Source organism: Pleurodeles waltl, chromosome 6, assembly GCF_031143425.1.
Source record: "Pleurodeles waltl isolate 20211129_DDA chromosome 6, aPleWal1.hap1.20221129, whole genome shotgun sequence".
NCBI lineage: Eukaryota > Metazoa > Chordata > Amphibia > Caudata > Salamandridae > Pleurodeles > Pleurodeles waltl.
The window spans coordinates 1,327,268,717-1,327,288,737 of record NC_090445.1 but is presented as its reverse complement, the minus strand read 5'-3'; the positions used below and the strand labels follow the sequence as shown (position 1 = coordinate 1,327,288,737).

At 47.2% G+C, this 20,021-nt stretch overlaps 1 protein-coding gene across 1 annotated transcript in view; it reads right to left on the bottom strand.

The window, feature by feature from the left end:
• The window catches only part of TUBGCP2 (tubulin gamma complex component 2), a 190,575-nt gene that overhangs the window by 109,999 nt on the left and 60,555 nt on the right, over positions 1 to 20,021 (bottom strand). Inside the window, exons 9-10 of the mRNA XM_069240639.1 lie at positions 13,794 to 13,939; positions 7,137 to 7,317 (exon numbers count right to left, since the gene is read on the bottom strand). Coding sequence (XP_069096740.1) covers positions 7,137 to 7,317; positions 13,794 to 13,939 — 327 coding nt within the window. The remainder of the gene's footprint in view (positions 1 to 7,136; positions 7,318 to 13,793; positions 13,940 to 20,021) is intronic.

The following is a 20,021-nucleotide window of genomic DNA, read 5'->3' as shown; positions in this document are numbered from 1 at the left end:
ACAGCCTTCCACCTCTGCCGGCGCTAGTGGACAGGAGGCCCCGCTACAAGACCAACAGGTCACCAGCACCCCAACCCCTGCAGAAGGAGAACCTCCCCGCAAACGGTCCCTGCGATCCAAGCAGAAGACAGAGAGCATTGCCAAGACCCCCACCAGGAAATAGGACTCTCCTGATTGTCACCCTTCTGTCCCACTCTGTCACCCTGTCCGCCTTGAACTGCCATTACTCCCCTTCCTATGCCCCATTGGACAATGCACCTGTGATACCAAGAGACTGGACTCTACCATGGACCTTCCTCCACCATTACCCCAGGCCGCTGCACGTACTCCCATACTATTTAGCACAAAAAATAAACACCATTGAAATATAAACCATACTGGAGCCAGTGTAATGATTGGAAAGATGTATTCTTACTACATTCTAAAAGCATTGCAACGTCTACGTTCATTGAATTATACCAATGTACGACAGTTGGTGGGCAGCAGTACACATAGCAGGAGCCCGAATGGGGTACACAGATCTGAAAAAAGGAAATCCAAAGGGAACAGTCAGTGGCCATAGACAGAGGGTAAGAGGTTGCCATGTACAATGTCCAAAACTATACTGAAATGTGAAGAGGAGTTACAGTCTCTTACCTGTGTGCCACTGGAAGTACTGCTGTATAATGTTTGTTCTGCTGTCCACATCTTCGTCATCTGCCTGCTCTTCCTCACTGTCCACAGGCTTCACCGCTGCCACAAGACCATCACCTGGCTCATCCTCCAGCAGAAAAGGCACCTGGCATCTCAAGGCCAGGTTGTGCAACATACAGCATGCCACGATGATCTGGCACACCTTCTTCGGTGAGTAGTACAGGGATCCAGCTGTCAGATGGAGGCACCGGAACCTGGCCTTCAGGAGGCCGAAGGTCCTCTCAATCATCCTCCTTGTTCGCCCATGTGCCTCATTGTAACATTCCTCTGCCCTTGTCCCAGGATGCCTCACTGGGGTCAGTAGCCATGAGAGGTTGGGGTAACCAGAGTCACCAGTAAATATCGAGGGACAACTGTTAGACACACACTAACCTTAGGGACAACCCCATACCCAGCCACCTACTTATACTGTGTGGGGACCTTGGGCTCACCTATTAGCCACACCAGGTGTCTTTGGAGTTGGCCCATCACATAAGGGATGCTGCTATTCCTCAAGATATAGGCATCATGCACAGAGCCAGGATATTTGGCATTCACATGGGAGATGTACTGGTCCGCCAAACACACCATTTGAACATTTTTCTATTCCTGTACACATGTTCTTTTCTGCGGGGGGAGGGGGGGGGACAAATGCCACATGTGTACCATCAATGGCACCAATGATATTGGGGATATGTCCCAGGGCATAGAAGTCAGCTTTCACTGTGGCCAAATCCTCCACCTGGGGGAAGACAATGTAGCTGAGCATGTGTTTCAGCAGGGCAGACAACACTCTGGTCAACACGTTGGAGAACACTGGCTGAGAAATCCCTTATGCCATGTCCACTGTTGTTTGAAAGGAGCCACTTGCCAGGAAATGGAGCACGGACAGGACGTGCACTAAAGGGGGGATACCTGTGGGCTGGCGGATAGCTGACATCAGGTCTGGCTCCAATTGGGCACACAGTTCTTGGATTGTGGCATGATCAAGTCTGTATGTGATGATGATGTGTCTATCCTCCATTGTCGACAGGTCCACCAGGGGTCTGTACACCGGAGGATGCCGCCATCTCATCATCTGCCTCAGCAGTTGTAGCCTATGGATGAGAACGGTGAGCAGAAGGTCATTTACCACATAGATAGCACAACTGTGTTTGAATTAATGTCACAGAATCAGTGTGTGAATTTGAGAGTCAGTATATGTGCCAATATGTGCTGTGACACATTTAGGTACCATGCCATGTGCCCCCCTGAAATGGCGGCTGCCTGACCTGTGAGGAGGGACAAGGGGAAATGAGGTAACTGCGCTGGCATTGCGCTGCGTTGCGGTAGGCGGTCGATGACCGCCGAGCAACTCCACATTGGTTATCATTGGGCCCTATGGGTCCCAGGAGACAATGGCGATGTATGCCGGTGGTGACCGTACGCACCGCCGCAGACGTCACCGCCATTTTCTACCTATTCACTCACTTGCTACCTGACCATCAACAGGAGAGGACCTACACTGCAACTGGTGGATGAGGTCCTCCCCCAGTACACGTTACTCTACGGACCTCCAGACAAACAGGTGAGTACCATGCAAGCATGAAGAGTAGGCAATGCCTGTTTGGAGTAGTGTGGATGTAAGCCACATGTTGTGGGGGTGCTAAGGCGTCCTGGCCTGAATGCTGCATGAGAGGTGGTCACTCTATGTGCATCAGGGCATGGGTGGGAACTGGTGGGCAATGAGTATGACGGTCAGGACGGGTGAGTAATTACATTTTCTGCTGTCTTTTCCCTCTAGGTCAGTGCCCACCAGAAAAAGTGTATTTGGCATGCCATAGCCAAAGAGGTGCGGACCTTGGGGGTCTATCACAGGCGAAGCACCCACTGCCACAAGAGATGGGAGGACCTGCACCGCTGGACCAAGAAGACGGCGGAGGCCCAGCTGGGGCTGGCCTCCCAACGTGGAAGGGGTGCCTGTCGCACCATGGCCCCCCTTACGTTCCGCATCCTGGCGGTGGCCTATCCGGAGTTGGATGGGCGCTTGAGTGCATCACAGCAGCCACAAGGGAGTGAGTACAGTTTCAGAAAGCTGACTTTGCGTGCTTTAGGAGGAAGCTGTGTGGGGGATGTGGGCTGTGGGTGCCCAGCCACAAGGGAGTGAGTACAGTTTCAGAAAGCTGACTTTGCGCACTTTAGGAGGTAGCTGGGTGGGTGGGGGGGGGGGGTCTGTGGGTGCCCCAGGCCAGGGTGATCATGGCAGGGCAGGTCCCTTGTTTGCAGGCTCTGAAGCACCCCTGCCCCAATGGTACAAGTGGCCAACTACTACTGGGCAGGGTCCTGTGGGTGTCATGTGTGCAGATGCTGGCGTTAGGCATTGTACCCCATGGGGTGGTGACTAGCTTAGTGAGTGGTTGGGCATGGCCTAGTGCATAGGGAAGCTCAGTGTGTGTTGTGTACATTAACGGTAGTGGTGTTGCTGGCACTGACCATGTGTATCCTCTGTCTATCCCCCCCTTCTTGTTTTGTCAACCTGTCCTTGTGTGCATTATCATCATCTGGCAGAGGAGCAGAGGCACCGGCGACGGAGGGAGCTGCATCCCACATGGCCCATGAGGCAGAATCCACTGAGGGTGAAGGCACTAGTGGGACGGAGAGCAAGGGGAGCTCCACGATGGGGATAGGAGGGGATACCAGTGACAGCGACTCCTCCTCCGATGGAAGCTCCCTGGAGGTGGCGGACACCTCTGTGCCCACCCCAACAACAGGTACAGCCGCCACCCCTCCTACCAGCACCGCCCTACCGGCAGACCTTCAGCGTGTTTCCCGTGCCTGCTCACCTAGGAGGGTGGGCATCTCCTTCGCCCCAGACACCTCAGGCCCTGCCCCAGTCAGCCCTGCTGCCCTCAGTGAGGAGGCTATTGACCTCCTGAGATCCCTCACTGTTGGGCAGTCAACCTTTCCGAATGCCATCCAGGGTGTCGAGAGGCATTTGCAACAAACAAATGCATACCTGGAGGGCATTCATTCTGGCATGGCGGCCCAACAGAGAGCATTTCAGGCTCTGGCTTCAGCACTGAAGTCAGCCATTGTCCCCGAGTCCAACCTCCTCCCCCAAACTTCCACTACCCAGACCCAATCCCCTCTACCTCACCCTATCCCAAGCACACCTTCAGACCGGAATGCACACACATCAACACACAACAGTGGCTCAGGAAAACATAAGCACCACACATCATCACACAGGCACTCACACAAGCACCATACCCATGCACACATACCAACATCCACTTCCTCCACTGTGTCCCCCTCCTCCTCTTCGTCCACCTCCCTTCCAGTAGTGTCTCCACTCACACCTGCATGCACTACATCATCAGCCACTACGACCATCACCAGCCCGCCCATCACAACACCACACCCCTCACAAGCAATCACCACCCCAACAACCATGCACACCTCCCCTGTGTCCTCTCCCAGTGTGTCTGTGAGCCCTCCTCCCAAAGTACACAAACGCAAGCACCCACCTACCCAACAGCCATCCACCTCAAAACAGCCTCCAGCTCATGCACCTTCACCCAAACTCAGCAGACGTACACCTCCTACAACCACTACCTCTTCCTCCACTCCCACACCCCCTCCATCTTCCCGTCCCAGTGTGTCAAAAAAACGTTTCCTGTCTAACATTGACCTCTTCCCTATGCCTCCCCCACCCCCGTCCTTCCCCTAGGGCCAGGATGTCTAGATCCCAGGCCAGGACCTCAGCAACCAATTCTGCGTCCGCTGTGGTCCCTGCAAGTCCGAGAGGATCAAAGGGCAAAGGGGGCACCCGTCAGGGCTGGCAGTGTGTCACCTACCAATGCTAAAGACCACCCGATTCCGCCACCTGCCAAGGTTAAGAAGTGGCCGGCATGCAGCACGGACAAGACGCATCACCCACCCAGCAAGGCCTCATCCAAAACAGAGGACAGTGCCAAGGTCCCAGCAGCATCTACCAAGGTGGGGAAGGGACATAAAAGCAAGGGCAAGTCACTTCAGGGCTCGGAGCCTCCTGGTGAGGGACTGGTGACCACCATTTGTCCCGACAGGCAAGCGACCTGTACCACGGTAAGCACCGCCACAACGACCGGCACCTGCCCCGCCATCTGCACCGCCGCTGCCACAACGGCAGTCACCAGCTTCATCCCCAGTGGGCAGCCGTCCGAGGCTGCTGAAGATGGCCTGGTGTCTCCCTCCACTACTGCAAGCACCTGCACCATGGGCAGCACCGGCAGCATCTCCACCGCAGACACCGCAACCTTCACCGCCATATGCCCAGCCGGTGCCACTACATCGGACATCAGCAGCATCCCCAGTGGTCAGCCATCCGAGGCTGCAGGAGACGTCCTGGACTCTGCACACACCACTTGAGGCACCACCACCAGCACTGGCACTACCAGCAGTTTGCAGCCTAAGTTGCCGCAGGATGGAGTGTGGCTCTGCCTCCATGGAGTATCATGCTACCTTGTCCCTGCACATCTCGTGTCTCAGACACCCAGGTGAGGGAATGTGAACTGCCACACCCCAGGTGCAGCATCACTGGGCACAATGCCCCCTCCAGAACCAGTGGAGAGATGCATCCACTCACCAAATCCTTGGCAGGATGAAGCAGACTGGGCACAATGCCCCCTCCACAACCAGTGGAGAGATGCATCCACTCACCCAATCCTTGGCAGGATGAAGCAGACTGGGCACAAGGCGCCCTCCAGAACCAGTGGGACATGTCACCCACTTGAGAGACTGCGGCATTGCACTCCTCAGGACCAAGCAGTGGGCAAACCACCCACTTGAGAGACTGTAGCTTTGCACTCCCCAGGACCAAGCAGTGGGCAAACCACCCACTTGAGAGACTTGAGAGACTGTGGCTTTGCACTCCCCAGAACATGTGGGCATGTTGTCCCATCGAGGAGCAGTGGCGTAGTACCATCTTCCGGCTGAGTTGCCCCACCTCTCCTTCCCCCTGAGGTTCCTGTGTTTCGACCTGGCACGGACATTTACAAAGGACAGTGTACGGCCTTCGGTACATATTGTAAATATTTGTATATATAATTTTTTTATATTAGTTAGCTATATCTGCATGTTCCAAAATATCACTGATTGAACTCAATTCCTTTTGTCCTTGCGTTCTTCCAGGGGGTAACGGGGTGTATCTGTAATGTTGTTGGATGTGTTATTGTGGCTGAGGGTGGGGGATGGGGGTGTGGGATGGGGGTGTTGCGTGCTGCTTGGATGTGTCACTCTTTTTTTCCTCCCCCCCTCCTCTGTGTGCTAGGTGCAGTACTCACCGTCGTCGTTGCCGCCGCCTTCTTTCAAATTCCTGGTGTATTAGTAGATACACCAGCATGGGGAGGACCTGCAGGTCGGGCTCTATGGCGTCCTGGTTCTTCGTTGAGTGTCGAAAGGTGAGTGGTTCCCCTTCAGTGTACTGTTTCCGCCGTGCTTTTGATGTCGTTGGTACCGCCGCGGAAAAGGTGGCGGATTGGCCTCTCATAATAGTGTGGGTGGTACATTGTCTTCCGCCTGTCTGTTGGTGGTGACCGCCGTGGTATTTGTTGCTAATGCTCTGGCGGTCGGAGTGTTAAAGTGGCTGTCTATGATGGTGGTTTGCGCCGTCTTCGTGATCCCATTTTTTTGTTCGCCAGCCTGTTGGCGGTATTACCGCCGCTTTATCTCCGACCGCCAGGGTTGTAATGAGGGCCTAAATATTTAGTACTAGAGCACAGGTCTTGCCTATGCTACAACAGGAGTAAGAGGGACCTCTAAATGTGAGTTACAGGTTTGAATACTAAAGACATTTTTTGAGGTGTGAATATGAAGTAAGACACAATTCATAGAGTTTCTTAGAGAGAGCAGAGCTAAGTACCTGTTGTGATTTGAGACAAAATATTGAAATTCTAAAACTGAGCAGCTGAATTGTTGTTTATCTCAGACTCCAAAGATGTTTAAGTACTGTTGCAGGAGAAAGGATGAACAGGAATTCGTCAGCTTTAGTACTTGGGTTCTAATTTTCTGATTCAGTAAGGCAGAGCGTGAGCTACAGAGCAGAACTACAGGCACTTGTGGTGGAGTAAAGATGTAAAAGAACTCAGTCAAATACATACTAAAAGTTAAGTGTAACCTCAGCATAGGGGTACACAACCTCTGTTGTTGAAGTAATATTGCACACAATCTGTAGCACTTCTGACAAGCTTGGCTAATGTAATGAAATCAAACCAGACAGTACGGTCAAGGTCCAGGCTCTGTTGTTTTAGTGAGGTTAGTTGGTGGGACAGAGCGAAGGGACGAGCTTTGTTGTTTTTGAATGGAATTGTGCGCAATCCCAAGGTGAGAGAAGCCATATGTAGTTGTGCAGTTAAGTGGTGGTTAACAAACTCAAAGTTTAATTTATAGGCTCTACTACTCCTGTAATGCAAAAGCTGGATTAACACAATCCCGTGTAGTCATACCTCAGACGTGCCACCAGTTCCTTTTCCTCCATCAAAAAGTCTAGCAGTAGTTTGCTGGCATAGCTGTAGGCCTTCTCAATGTGTTCCACATATGCCCTCTCCTTTAGGGTGTAGAGAATCTCTTTGGCCACAGGGCATGGAACATCTCGGCCACACTCACGAACAACATTCAAGTACTTTCCTACAGATACATACAAAAGAATATTTATTGTTGAATTTGGATCACAAAAGCCAACATAAAGGGGTGCATTTTTGGGATGACAAATCCCCTTCTAAACTGAGATAGCATTAGTAAATGTAATGAGTTAAGAAGATCCGTTGCACCACATTATGGAACAGCGACCACCACAAAGGAAAAAAGATGTCGTAGACACACAGGGAGTAACACACAAGGAACAGTCAGAAGCATGGTACAGCAACAAAAATACTTGATAGCATGAAAAGAACATTATGCATTTTTTTTTTAAAGTAAAGCTCGATTCAACCACTGTCAGTGTGAAAAGAACACAAATCCATTGGTCTAAGGTCATTGAGAGAATTGATCTGTATCTAAAGGGTAAAGCGTGAAGGAAAGCACAAATCACTGTAAGACCGCTAGCATTGTTATTAGTGTAGAAAAGGAGCTTCGCTATTAAGATGTCATTCCTGAACATTCAAGAGACAAGAACGTTTTGTATACGAATGGATACAATTTTGGGAAGCCAGTCTGTATACATTTTCACACCCATGCCAAGAACATGCAATGCCATATGCTTGCGTACCTTTTATCCGATCAGCTATGAGTGCTATAACTATGCTTTTTATATGAATAGGAGAACTGAACATGAGTGAACTGTGTCAAGGGAAGGGCTGTAGAAGCTAGAATTAGGAGGACATAAATCACCACAGTGTTTCTATTTCATAGTCTCACCTTTTCTGGAACAATGGGAAGATCCAATGGGGAAAAAGCAATCAAAACTAAATTGGACTGGCTCAAGATATTTTGCATGGGGACCTTTTTGGAGAAATGGCTTTAGAACTGGCTTCCACAGGGGGCGTGTCCTAGGAGGAGACCCGGCAAGACACGTATCCCCTGAGCTACCGCTCGGCACCCTTTCCCACCGATACCGTGGATTGTTGTGGGCGTCACATCCCCTGCCGCCTCCAGGATGGTGCCCAGAGACAGGTAAACCCCGCAGAAGGGTCCTGGGGACGGACGGATCTTCAGCACTGGTAGTCAGGCCTGGTCGGCGGCCGGGCCCAATGAGAAGCCATCTTAGGGCCACGGACGGGTCTCGGGTGTAGGCAGCCCGTGTGTAGGAGGACCCTACTGGGCCTAGCTTATTGCGACGACTGAGCAGGCCACTGGAGAGGAGCCCGGGCGCACGGCCTGCTTCTGGGAGGACCCGGAGGCGAGAGCAGGCTGCTGGGGCTGTTGGAGGATATGTTGCTGCCTGGCGAAGGATCAGGAGGTAGCGAGCGGGCCGCAGGCCTCGAACAGGACAGGGCGGAATGGCGCCCAGCTAGAACTGAGGTATGGCTGTTCCCTGGAGGCCCTCTTGCCATGCAAGGCCCCACGCTCAGGGCACTATATTGGGCTTCTGTGGCACATTTTTCTGGCTGCCCTCCATGATTTAACTTTCATATGGCAACATAGGTGGATGTCACGCCATTCTGCTGCTGCTCCTAAACTTGGGTCATGACATTATATCTTGCACCTTTACCCCTACCTTTTTAGGAATGGGGTTTTGAAGCTAACCAGGGGCACATATCCTGCATCTGCGTGGCCATCCACGGACGCTTTCCTGGTTCAGGCGGTGGAGCTCTGGCCTTTCTGCGCTTCTATTGTATTTTCTGGCCCCAAACTATTGCTCTGCATGACTGTTCTGTTTCAACATTGTTGCCTGCTGTTGTTTATGCTGAACTTTCCTGCTTCCATGAGGACAAGGTGGCCCTGTTGACGTATTAGCCGGGGCACTCCTGGTTTTCATGAGTGCCTCTACATCTCTAGTTTGACGATTGAAGACTCCTGGTACAGTGCAAGGGATACTCCCAGCCCTTTCCGGCCCTACATAGGCCGTGGTGACCAACCAAACTAAAACCCCTCTGAGTACTTCCATTAAAGACTTGCTTCAAAAGCTGGACCTGAACGTTAGGTCACAGGGGGGTACTCTCTTCCCCCCCTAGCAAGGCATCAGAAATTTCAGCTGACAATCAGAATCCAACGACCAAACAGGATATACAACTTTTGCTGGCTGGGTTTCGTAAAGATATGAACACGCTTCGCCAAGATTTTACACGCACTCTCCGAGACCTCGACGAATGAATCGGACAAATAGACTTGCGTCTGAAAACAGCTGAATCGACGTCTGTCGACTCGGTTTTAGAGAACGTTGATCACACAGCACGTATCGAGAAACTTGAGGCAAACTACAATCTCTTGCAAGACAAACTGGATGACCTGGAGAATCGGTCCAGACGTAACAATGTTCACATTAGGGGAATTAGCCCGGCTGTCCCTGCGTCGAACCTTGAGACCCATGTTCAAGCTCACCTTGATTACCTCCTGGCCCCAGACTGTGATCAGCCGGTGCTTCTAGATTGCATGCACAGGCTGTTTTCACTGTACAAACAACAGAAAAAACTTCCTACTGACGTCCTCGCCACGGTTAATTATTTTCACATAAAAGAGAAGGTCAGGCAAGTAGCCAGGCGGCAGGAACCAGTGGTCTTCAGGGGTAACAGCCTATCTATATACAAGGACGTGTTTACTCATACCTTAGCCAGACATAGAAAGCTCCAGGATGTCACACTCCATTTGCGTGAGCGCAAGATCGTATATTGATGGGGCTTCCCCTTGCGCCTTCATTTTACTTACAAGGACCAACGAGTGATGGCAAGTACTCCGGTGAAGCCTGGGGAGGCACTTGGTCTGTCGCCTCCTCGAGACGGAGAAGACTCTCCTCGACCTGCTATGCCTTCTCTGGTGGACCGAGGGTGGGATGGCGATATCTGAACCCGAAGAGCAAAAAGAAAAAAACACGCAAGCAATGCAGGGCAGATGCCCAGGCTCAGCATTGAGCTTCTTCCAAGGATTACACACCTGCTTGATGGTTGTGCTTGCCTTGGGATTGGACTGCATCAAGACAGGTGGCGGCGGAGCACGAACGAGACTCTATTATATGCTGTGGACTCACTACATTGTTTTGAATTTATATTCTTGATGGCGGGAGGGGCTGAGTTTTACTGTTGGGATTCGCCCCTTCACTCCTGCCTTCTCTCCTAGTTTGAGGGATTTTCTCTTTATTCCAAGTCATACTGCTTGGTTTTCTCAGGTAGGCTCACACAGCCTCTCCCCATGTGGGGGTGAGTCTGTGCCTTTCGTATTGGTGCACTGGGCGCCTTTGTTTGGTTATTGTTTGATGTTTTTCGTATGTTTGGTTATATGTAGTTTGACACATTGACAGGCCAGTCTTATTATGGGAAGACATGCGATGACCACAGTGTTTGTTTCACTGGGATGGTTCTTTCCATTCTTTTAGCTTATGGCACTTAAGATGGCTATTCTGAATGTACAGGGACTTAATTCCCCCATTAACCCCTTCGCTGCCAGGCCTTTTCCCCCTCCTGTGCCAGGCCTTTTTTTGGCTATTTGGGGCAGTTTGCGCTTAGGCCCTCATAACTTTTTGTCCACATAAGCTAGCCAAGCCAAATTTGCGTCCTTTTTTTTCCAACATCCTAGGGATTCTAGAGGCACTCAGACTTTGTGGGTTCCCCTGAAGGAGGCCAAGAAATTAGCCAAAATACTGTGAAAATTTCGTTTTTTTTTTTAAAACAATGGGAAAAAGTGGTTGCAGAAGAAGGCTTGTGTTTTTTCCCCTGAAAATGGCACCAACAAAGGGTTTACGGTGTTAAAATCACCAGCTTCCCAGCTTCCAGGAACAGGCAGACTTGAATCAGAAAACCCAATTTTTCAACACAAATTTGGCATTTCACTGGGACATACACCATTTAAAAAAAAAAAGTGCTTTCAGCCTCCTTCCAGTCAGTGACAGAAATGGGCGTGAAACCAATGCTGGATCCCAGACACCTAAACATTTCTGAAAAGTAGACAAAATTCTGAATTCAGCAAGGGGTCATTTGTGTAGATCCTACAAGGGTTTCCTACAGAAAATAACAACTGAAAAAGAAACATATATTGAAATTGAGGTGAAAAAAACAGCAATTTTTCTCTACGTTTTACTCTTTAACTTTTTCCTGCAATGTCAGATTTTCGAAAGCAATATACTGTTACGTCTGCTGGACTCCTCTGGTTGTGGGGATATATAGGGCTTGTAGGTTCATCAAGAACCCTAGGTACCCAGAGCCAATAAATGAGCTCCACCCTGCAGTGCGTTTTCATTCTATACCGGGTATACAGCAATTCATTTGCTGAAATATAAAGAGTGAAAAATAGCAATAAAGAAAACCTTTGTATTTCCAAAATGGCCACAAGATAAGGTTATTTGCACGTCTCTGAAATCCGGGATGACTATACTAGCATGTGAATTACAGGGCATTTCCCAAATAGATGTCTTTTTTACACACTCTCTTATGTTTGGAAGGAAAAAATGTAGAGAAAGACAAGGGGCAATAACACTTGTTTTGCTAATCTATGTTCCCCCAAGTCTCCCGATAAAAATGATACCTTACTTGTGTGGGTAGGCCTAGCTCCTGCGACAGGAAATGCCCCAAAACGCAACGTGGACACATCACATTTTTTTAAAGAAAACACAGGTGTTTTTTGCAAAGTGACTACCTGTAGACTTTGGCCTCTAGCTCAGCCGGCACCTAGGGAAACCTACCAAACCTGTGCATTTTTTTAAAACTAGAGACGTAGGGGAATCCAAGATGGGGTGACTTGTGGGGCTCTGACCAGGTTCTGTTACCAGAATCCTTTGCAAACCTCAAAATTTGGCTAAACAACAAATTTTCCTCACATTTTGGTGACAGGAAGTTCTGGAATCAGAGAGGAGCCACACATTTCCTTCCCACCCAGCGTTCCCCCAATTCTCCCGATAAAAATGATACCTCACTTGTGTGGGTAAGCCTAGCGCTCGCGACAGGAAATGCCCCAAAACGCAACGTGGACACATCACATTTTCTGAAAGAAAACAGAGGTGTTTTTTGCAAAGTGCCTACCTGTAGATTTTGGCTTCTAGCTCAGCCGGCACCTAGGGAAACCTACCAAACCTGTGCATTTTTGCAAACTAGAGACCTAGGGGAATCCAAGATGGGGTGACTTGTGGGGCTCTGACCAGTTTCTGTTACCCAGAATCCTTTGCAAACCTCAAAATTTGGCTAAAAAAAACACGTTTTCCACTCATTTCGGTGACAGAAAGTTGTGGAATCTGAGAGGAGCCACAAATTTCCTTCCACCCAGCGTTCCCCCAAGTCTCCCGATAAAAATGGTACCTCACTTGTGTGGGTAGGCCTAGCGCCCACGAAAGGAAATGGCCCAAAACACAACATGGACACATCAAATGTTTTTCATAGAAAACAGTGCCTACCTGTGGATTTTGGCCTCTAGCTCAGCCGGCACCTGGGGAAACCTAGCAAACCAGCGCATTTTTGAAAACTAGAAACCCAGGGGAATCTAAGATGGGGTGACTTGTGGGGCTCTGACCAGGTTCTGATACCCAGAATCCTTTGCAAACATCAAAATTTGGCCAAAAAAACACTTTCCTCTCATTTCGGTGACAGAAAGTTCTAGAATCTGAGAGGAGCCACAAATTTCCTTCCACCCAGCGTTCCCCCAAGTCTCCCGATAAAAATGATACCTCACTTGTGTGGGTAGGCCTAGCGCCCACGAAAGGAAATGGCCCAAAACACAACGTGGACACATCACATTTTTTTCATAGAAAACAGTGCCTACCTGTGGATTTTGGCCTCTAGCTCAGCCGGCACCTGGGGAAACCTAGCAAACCAGCGCATTTTTGAAAACTAGAAACCCAGGGGAATCCAAGATGGGGTGACTTGTGGGGCTCTGACCAGGTTCTGATACCCAGAATCCTTTGCAAACCTCAAAATATGGCCAAAAAAACACTTTTTCCTCTCATTTCGGTGACAGAAAGTTCTGGAATCTGAGAGGAGCCACAAATTTCCTTCCACCCATCGTTCCCCCAAGTCTCTCGATAAAAATTGTACCTCACTTGTGTGGGTGGGCCTAGCACCCACGAAAGGAAATGGCCCAAAACACAACGTGGACACATCACATTTTTTCACAGAAAACAGAGGTGTTTTTTGCAAAGTGCCTACCTGTGGATTTTGGCCTCTAGCTCAGCCGGCCCCAGGGGGGGCAGAAATGGCCTAAAATAAATTTGACCCCCACCTTTTTTTTTTTTAACACTCCACTTGCCTGGTCTGCATTAAACATGCCGTGAAAATCCTGAAGAATGAACTTTTTCCCTCATTTTGTGCAGATTTGTGAGACAGTGCCTAATTTGTAAGTAGAAAAGCAAAAAATTGCTTTTCAAAAACAAAAAGGGGGTGTGTGTGTGTGTGTGTGTGTGTGTGTGTGTGTGTGTGAGAAATGGTTAAATCAGTGCCATATAAATATACAATTAATACAATATCACAGTGGGCTATTATTAGCAGGGTCACCCTTTCATATTCATAAAAAAATTAGAGCTGTTCTACCTGTACTCAGAATCTTATCAGCCACTTTCTGCAGGAATGAAGGAATCTGCTGCTGTACGATGGTGTACCTTTCGTCCCAGTACTTATCATTATAATCCTCCTGAATTTTTTCCTTTTGCAGCTCGTGTTCCTCCACCATGAATTCGCTGCAAAATTAACACAAAGTCTTGACGGTGAGAAAACAAATAACAAACAAACTTGACGAGCATTTACAGTTCCTTTAATGCGCTTGGAAATCAATTAAAGGTCCGTTCTACTGTTTGATTGTGCCTTCCTAAAACTTGGATGTTGTAGGACATATTCTATTTCAGCTTATGGTCCGCACACAAACTTACAGTCGGTGGTCTTTAAGTGGTAGTGAAATTTAAGGTGATAATCGGAGAGATAGCATATAGAAATATTTCAGATTTCTAATTGATCATATCAAATTGATCAACTGAATTCCGAAATACCCATTAAAATAGGTCACTTTCTCAATCACCGATTCAGCACTTGATTATTCAAAACAACCTCCTTCTCAAACCCATACTTATAGATTTTTGGTAATTTTTTGTGAAAATACTGACAACCTGGACCCATTCACAGTCAACAGAAGAATGTGCTGCCTGGCACTAAAGTCTTTAGGTTTATATCTAATACTGCCTAAGCTGGTAAGTGGGTTCTCAAAGAGCCATGGCCCAAGGCCTGGTGTTACAATCTAATCCTGAAAAAAATCTTTACCCTGAGAAAATGCCTGTAGTCCCCTTGTCTTTATTTTGAGCACCTAAGTTGCAAGAACAAAGAAAAGTGCCCCATGTCCACTGAACAAGTTTATGTGTTATGTTTGTTTTACAGGTACAGAGGAACTCTATCCAGAGCGACATCTTCCAAGAAATATTCAAGCAATTTTCAACTGTTAAAATGGTGAAATAGAGGGAGAGCTACAACCTGCATTATTGTGTACATTTACATTGGTAGAAAGACTATATGCCTTCATGGAGAACTGTCATGGTGTAATGAGTTTGGGCTCACACTCAACTTGGGTTCATATGGAGTTTGGCATTATTGCATTTGTGTTAGTACTATGGACCAGGAGATAAAGGAACTTCACTGTTAACTAAGAGAAGGCCAATCATAGGGCATATCTTACCAGGGCTCGCAAAATCTACTCGACCACTCGTTAGGTCGAGTTTTATTTTATGAGGTCGAGCTATTTTCAGATTCCAGTCAACCCTTCTGGCGAGTGGACAAAGAAGAGGTGTTCTGTTCAGTCAGAAACTGAATTAGCAATTAAGATGCCTTTTAATCTTATTCTTGTCACATTTGCTCTCAGTTCAGAGACAGAGGTCAAAAGTCAGTTTGTCTTCTAGCAATGCAGAGTTCCAGGATTTTGTAAGGTGTCTGACCTATGTGAAATGAAAAGCTTTTGGTATCAGGTTTTTCCTAACACACAACATGTATAGAACTAAGTCAACTTTACAAACATTTCAAAATATATTTCAGTAGCTGTGAAAGACCGTTCTTTGTATTTCTGTGTGATGGATTATTTTTTTCAATAGAATGAAAAAAAAGTCAGAACACTTTACTTAGTGATGTGCAAATGATAAATGTTTTCTAAAACCCAATTTTCACAGATTAGTGTTAATACACTATATAGTTTAATCAGTAAAGCTGCAAGTTAGTGGGAAGGTTTTTGGACATTTCTTGGAAATTTACTGTTTGTAAATGACAGTGCGCTACCAAATCATGCTTTAGTAATATATGTGGGCTAGATTTATTACACACAGAGCAAATGTTTAGTGTATTTAATCAAACAAAAGCGCCTTTTTTACAGCAGAAATGCTGAACTCACATATCTGAAGGTACACTCATGTGAGAATGAAGAAAAAGCTGACTGTAAAATACAATATTTGCCTAGGATTACACAATTTGAGACTTGTTTCCAGCTCAAGTACATTACAGTTAGGTCGAGTAATTATTCAAGCTACTCGACCTGCAGGTCTAGTAACAGTTTTATGATTTTTCCAGGCCTACTTACAGATAATGTGGTAAGAGCAGAACTGATAAATGAGTTTGGACCAATTTCTCTGAATACCAGTGTTCATCAGTGTTTGATCTAGCAATGGCTGCCAATATATTGCCAATATAGTACTTAGGTTCTACTTAGGTGCATGCTACTCATCAGAAACATTGCTACTGATGACAACACTGGAATCCTCACACTCAAGGATATATCAGAACCTTTTGACACAGCATATGTAAGAAACTGAGTTATTAGTAAGGGGGGTATTGACCCATCCTAAGTGAAAAAACACAATACTTGGCAGAGTGAGCCACCAAAGTCACTACATGAACCTGAGCTTGATCTCCGAGTAGCTATCACTAACAGTAGACAGACTTAACTTCGAGGCAATGCGTTAAGTATTTTTCATGCAGTACTAAAACAGTAACAAAGTCAAAACCCATAAAGGAAAAACCCCAAAGCAGTATAGAAACAAATAGAGTAAGATTTAGTAAATGACATGACACCAAAACAACAAAAATACAGAAAGGGGAATTGGAGATATTAATTTTTAAAGCTTTAAATAAAAATAGAGCCAAAAAGTACTATGCACAATCTCGATCATCTGGGTGCAGTAGACTGGGACCTAGGTACAAACTGAGGCTAATTGCGATGGACTACAGAACAGACACACAAAATAAGTTCAACTCCGTCAGATGTTTTACCTGGCAACTTGGTTGCAAAAATGGAAGTTCAAAATCTTCAGCAGAGCAAGGCAAAAGTCAGTTGGTTTCATGTTGCATGGCATTTTGTGTAAGAGAAGCTGGTGCCATCCATATATGTTACGCCTCGCTGGATATCTCAGGGACTGTAGTCTACAAATATGTTTGAGGTTGTTGGGTTGTCTTGGTACAGGGTGAGCCAGAGGCCAAAAGCTGCTACCATTGTTCATGCTAAATATCACTAAAAAAGGCACCAGAAAAAGATCTTACATGGTTGAGGTTTTGGACCTTCACTACTCACACATGTAATGTACTATTTGTAACAGTTCTAATGTGGGAATTATTGAACCTTTGCCATCAGCCTCAATTTTGGTTATTCACAGTAATCAAATGTGAGAAAATAATGTATTTTTAGATACGGTTTAAAGTCGTAGGGCAAATAATAGTGTGATAACTGTGTGTCACACTACTCTGGATTCTACAGGGTCTCCAGTATTCAAGAACACCTGTGGTTATAAGGTTTCAAGGCGTCAAAGGTCAAAAAATGCCACTATCTCTCATGCTAAAAGTTTTTCAAGGATGCTTTTGAAAAAGTGAAAACATGGGCATGGTTTTAATCCTTTCCTGTGATCAATGCCGAGCCACAAACTGGGTACCATTTAAGCAGGAGAGGAATGTTAAGAGTATCATATGATATTTACGACTCTAATATGATTTCCATAAAACCAGTGTTACTATGCAAAACTTTCCTCACAAGTGAACAGCATTAGGAGTATAAGTGTATGCAAGATGACTGGTGAGTTAACACTCTTCAGTGTCATCTGTTATAATCTGCAGGTTGCAAGTTTGAAAGTCAACATTAAAACTGAATGATAACTCTGTTTGGGGAAACCTTGACCAATCTACACAAATGACCCTTTACGGAATTCAGTGTTTTGTCCAGTTTTTATAAGTGCCTAGCTTTCTTTGTTGACAAGTGGGTTTTATACCTGTATTCCCCACACATCTTTTGCAGGGGCTACTAATGACCACTTACAAAAATGCTAACATATTAAATGAAACAAATATTTTTTTCCTCCAGGCAAGATTTAAAAATCTTAGAAGAGGGCAACTTCACACAGTAAACATTTGTTGATCACCTTGCAACACACAAAGCATCCAACTTTACACCACAGCACTTTTTGGTCAATAACAGTTCACAATCCCTGGATCACGTCACAACACCAAACATTAGACATCATTTACGGAAAGCTAGTTATGAAGGCTCAAGTATAACTGACTCAAAGTGTTACAAACAGAACTTAGGATTTTAGTGGAGGGATGGCTTGGAGGGGAGAAGACGTGTAGGAACTCTTAACAGTAAAGTGATCAACAGCTTTTGTAAGAAAAAGTTGCTCTGAGCTTTTCAGTCATTCATCCATGCCACAGGGGATGACTGGGACCACCTGGCCCCTGTGCAAATTACATAGGGTGTGAATGCTCTTTGGCCCGGTGGTGAGCTACAAACATGAGGGAAACCTGATGTAATATGAAATCCATGCGGGACACATCAGTATTTTGAGTACCTTTCCCAAGTTAGGGGAGGGGAAATATGTGATACTGAAAATAATTTTCAAAGAGATCCGGTCAGCAGTTAAAAAAAAAAAACGAGGGATCCGTTTCAGATAGTTAATTTTTATCTTATCTCTAGATACCTCCTCAGATGCTCTGGCTGCTTTCCAGGATGTTGGAGATACTCATAAAAAAATAGTAGATCTCCAACAGTTTATCTCAGTAAGAAGCAATCAGTCCACTAACATACACGTGAGGGCTGCGCAAGAGAGACTCCCACTATGCGCATCTCGGTAAGTGTGCACATGTAGCCTGGTACAGAGGAAACTCTGCAGGGCTGGATATTGACCTGGGATAGGCCTCATAATGTTAGTGTACACTCATAGGGAAAGTCGGTATGGTTTACTGTCTTGTCTGCAGTGACACTTCATTATACACCTATTAGGAAGACTGCCTTAGAGTGTAGTTTTGCTTCCCTGTAGCCTACAGAGACCAGTGGCGTATCAAACTGGGGTGGAATATGTATGCCAAACCCAAGTATGAGAGTTGCAAGGCAATATCTGTACAGTTTATGAGTCATCCAGAATCATATTTCTCTGGCTCAGCTCAGGATTAGAGACCAGGCATTTTGTCACGTGGTTGTGCCAAGTTAATTACACTTCTCTCCAGCAACATGACTAAGATCTCCTCACATAAAAGCATAAATTAACAGGGCTTTATCCAGCTCTTGAGGAGATGTGGGGGTGAAGGATCTGCATCAATCAGTGAGCTGACACACTGTTTCAGGGATGGGCTAGCCCAAGCCCAAGACCACTGAAGCAAGGAGGGAGCTCAGACCATGGGACCCAACACAGGAACGGGCTTCACTTTCAAGATTTGATGGGAAAGGCCCTGGCAGTGATGTCAGCAAGGGGTGGAGATAAGTTCCCAAAGGACTTGTGACTCCTGTGTGATGCCATTTGAATTGTCCCAGCATGCATTGTAAGAGAGCTGGAACAGGTCAGAAAGGTGATGTGGCACCCCAAAATAGACCAGAGGTACTTTGCTTCTAAAACCTTCCCCTTAAAAGGACTTGCACAAGGGGAAGGGCTCTCTTGGATGTGTCTTCCTACTAGACACTGTGACTGGAGGCAGCAGCAATGGACAAATGGAAGGAGGAACCCCCTGATATCCATCTGGACTAAGGACTCCGACTACAGCGTTTCTAAGGACCAGTGGGGCTCTCCCCAGGACCAGAGAAGCTTGACCCCCTACACCTGCCAAGGAATAATTGGGGGACGAACTAAACGTCCGCGCCGAAGAGAAGGACCAGAGGAGAAAAAGGAGAATGGTTGGCGCAGGGAGCAAGTGGAACCAGCTCACTGCAAGGTTTGCCACTTAAGGGGCCAGAAAACCTGAGGAAAGTGCCCCAGGTGGCTAGGGTCATTCACCCCCCCCCCCCCCCCCAAAACAAAATGAGCCATAAAGGGTGTAAAATGGCCTAATGGCTTCAAAGATCTCAGTAGGAGAAGGGATTGACCTTTGATCCCAGCACGATCACTGAGTGCGTCGAGCTTCGCTGCCCGGCAGCTAAAACCTCCAAGGTGGCCCAGGGCGACACAAAATACCTTTAATTTTTAACACTGGGAGAGGGCATGCATAGGGACCCTCCCCAGAGCTCAGGAGGGCTGGGGACACCAATGCCCAGGCTTTTTAATGGATTGTGGGGAAAGGACCCCCAACTCCAGAACCAAAATGCTGGTAAGGACAGGGGAGATCCAAACTCTATACCAGGAGAGAAAAGGAGGATAGGGGAGTGCCGCCGCACTCACCTCATCCGTGGTGGCCCTACCCTGCTGCAGTGTCTGGGGGGAGTGGGCAGCACCACAGTAAAGGAGATCGGAGAACTCCTGGCTCCCTAGTGGGCTACCTAGCTGCCTCCAACACTGAAAACACATGGGGGTTGGTTGGGGTAGTGGGGGAGGGGCTTTAGGG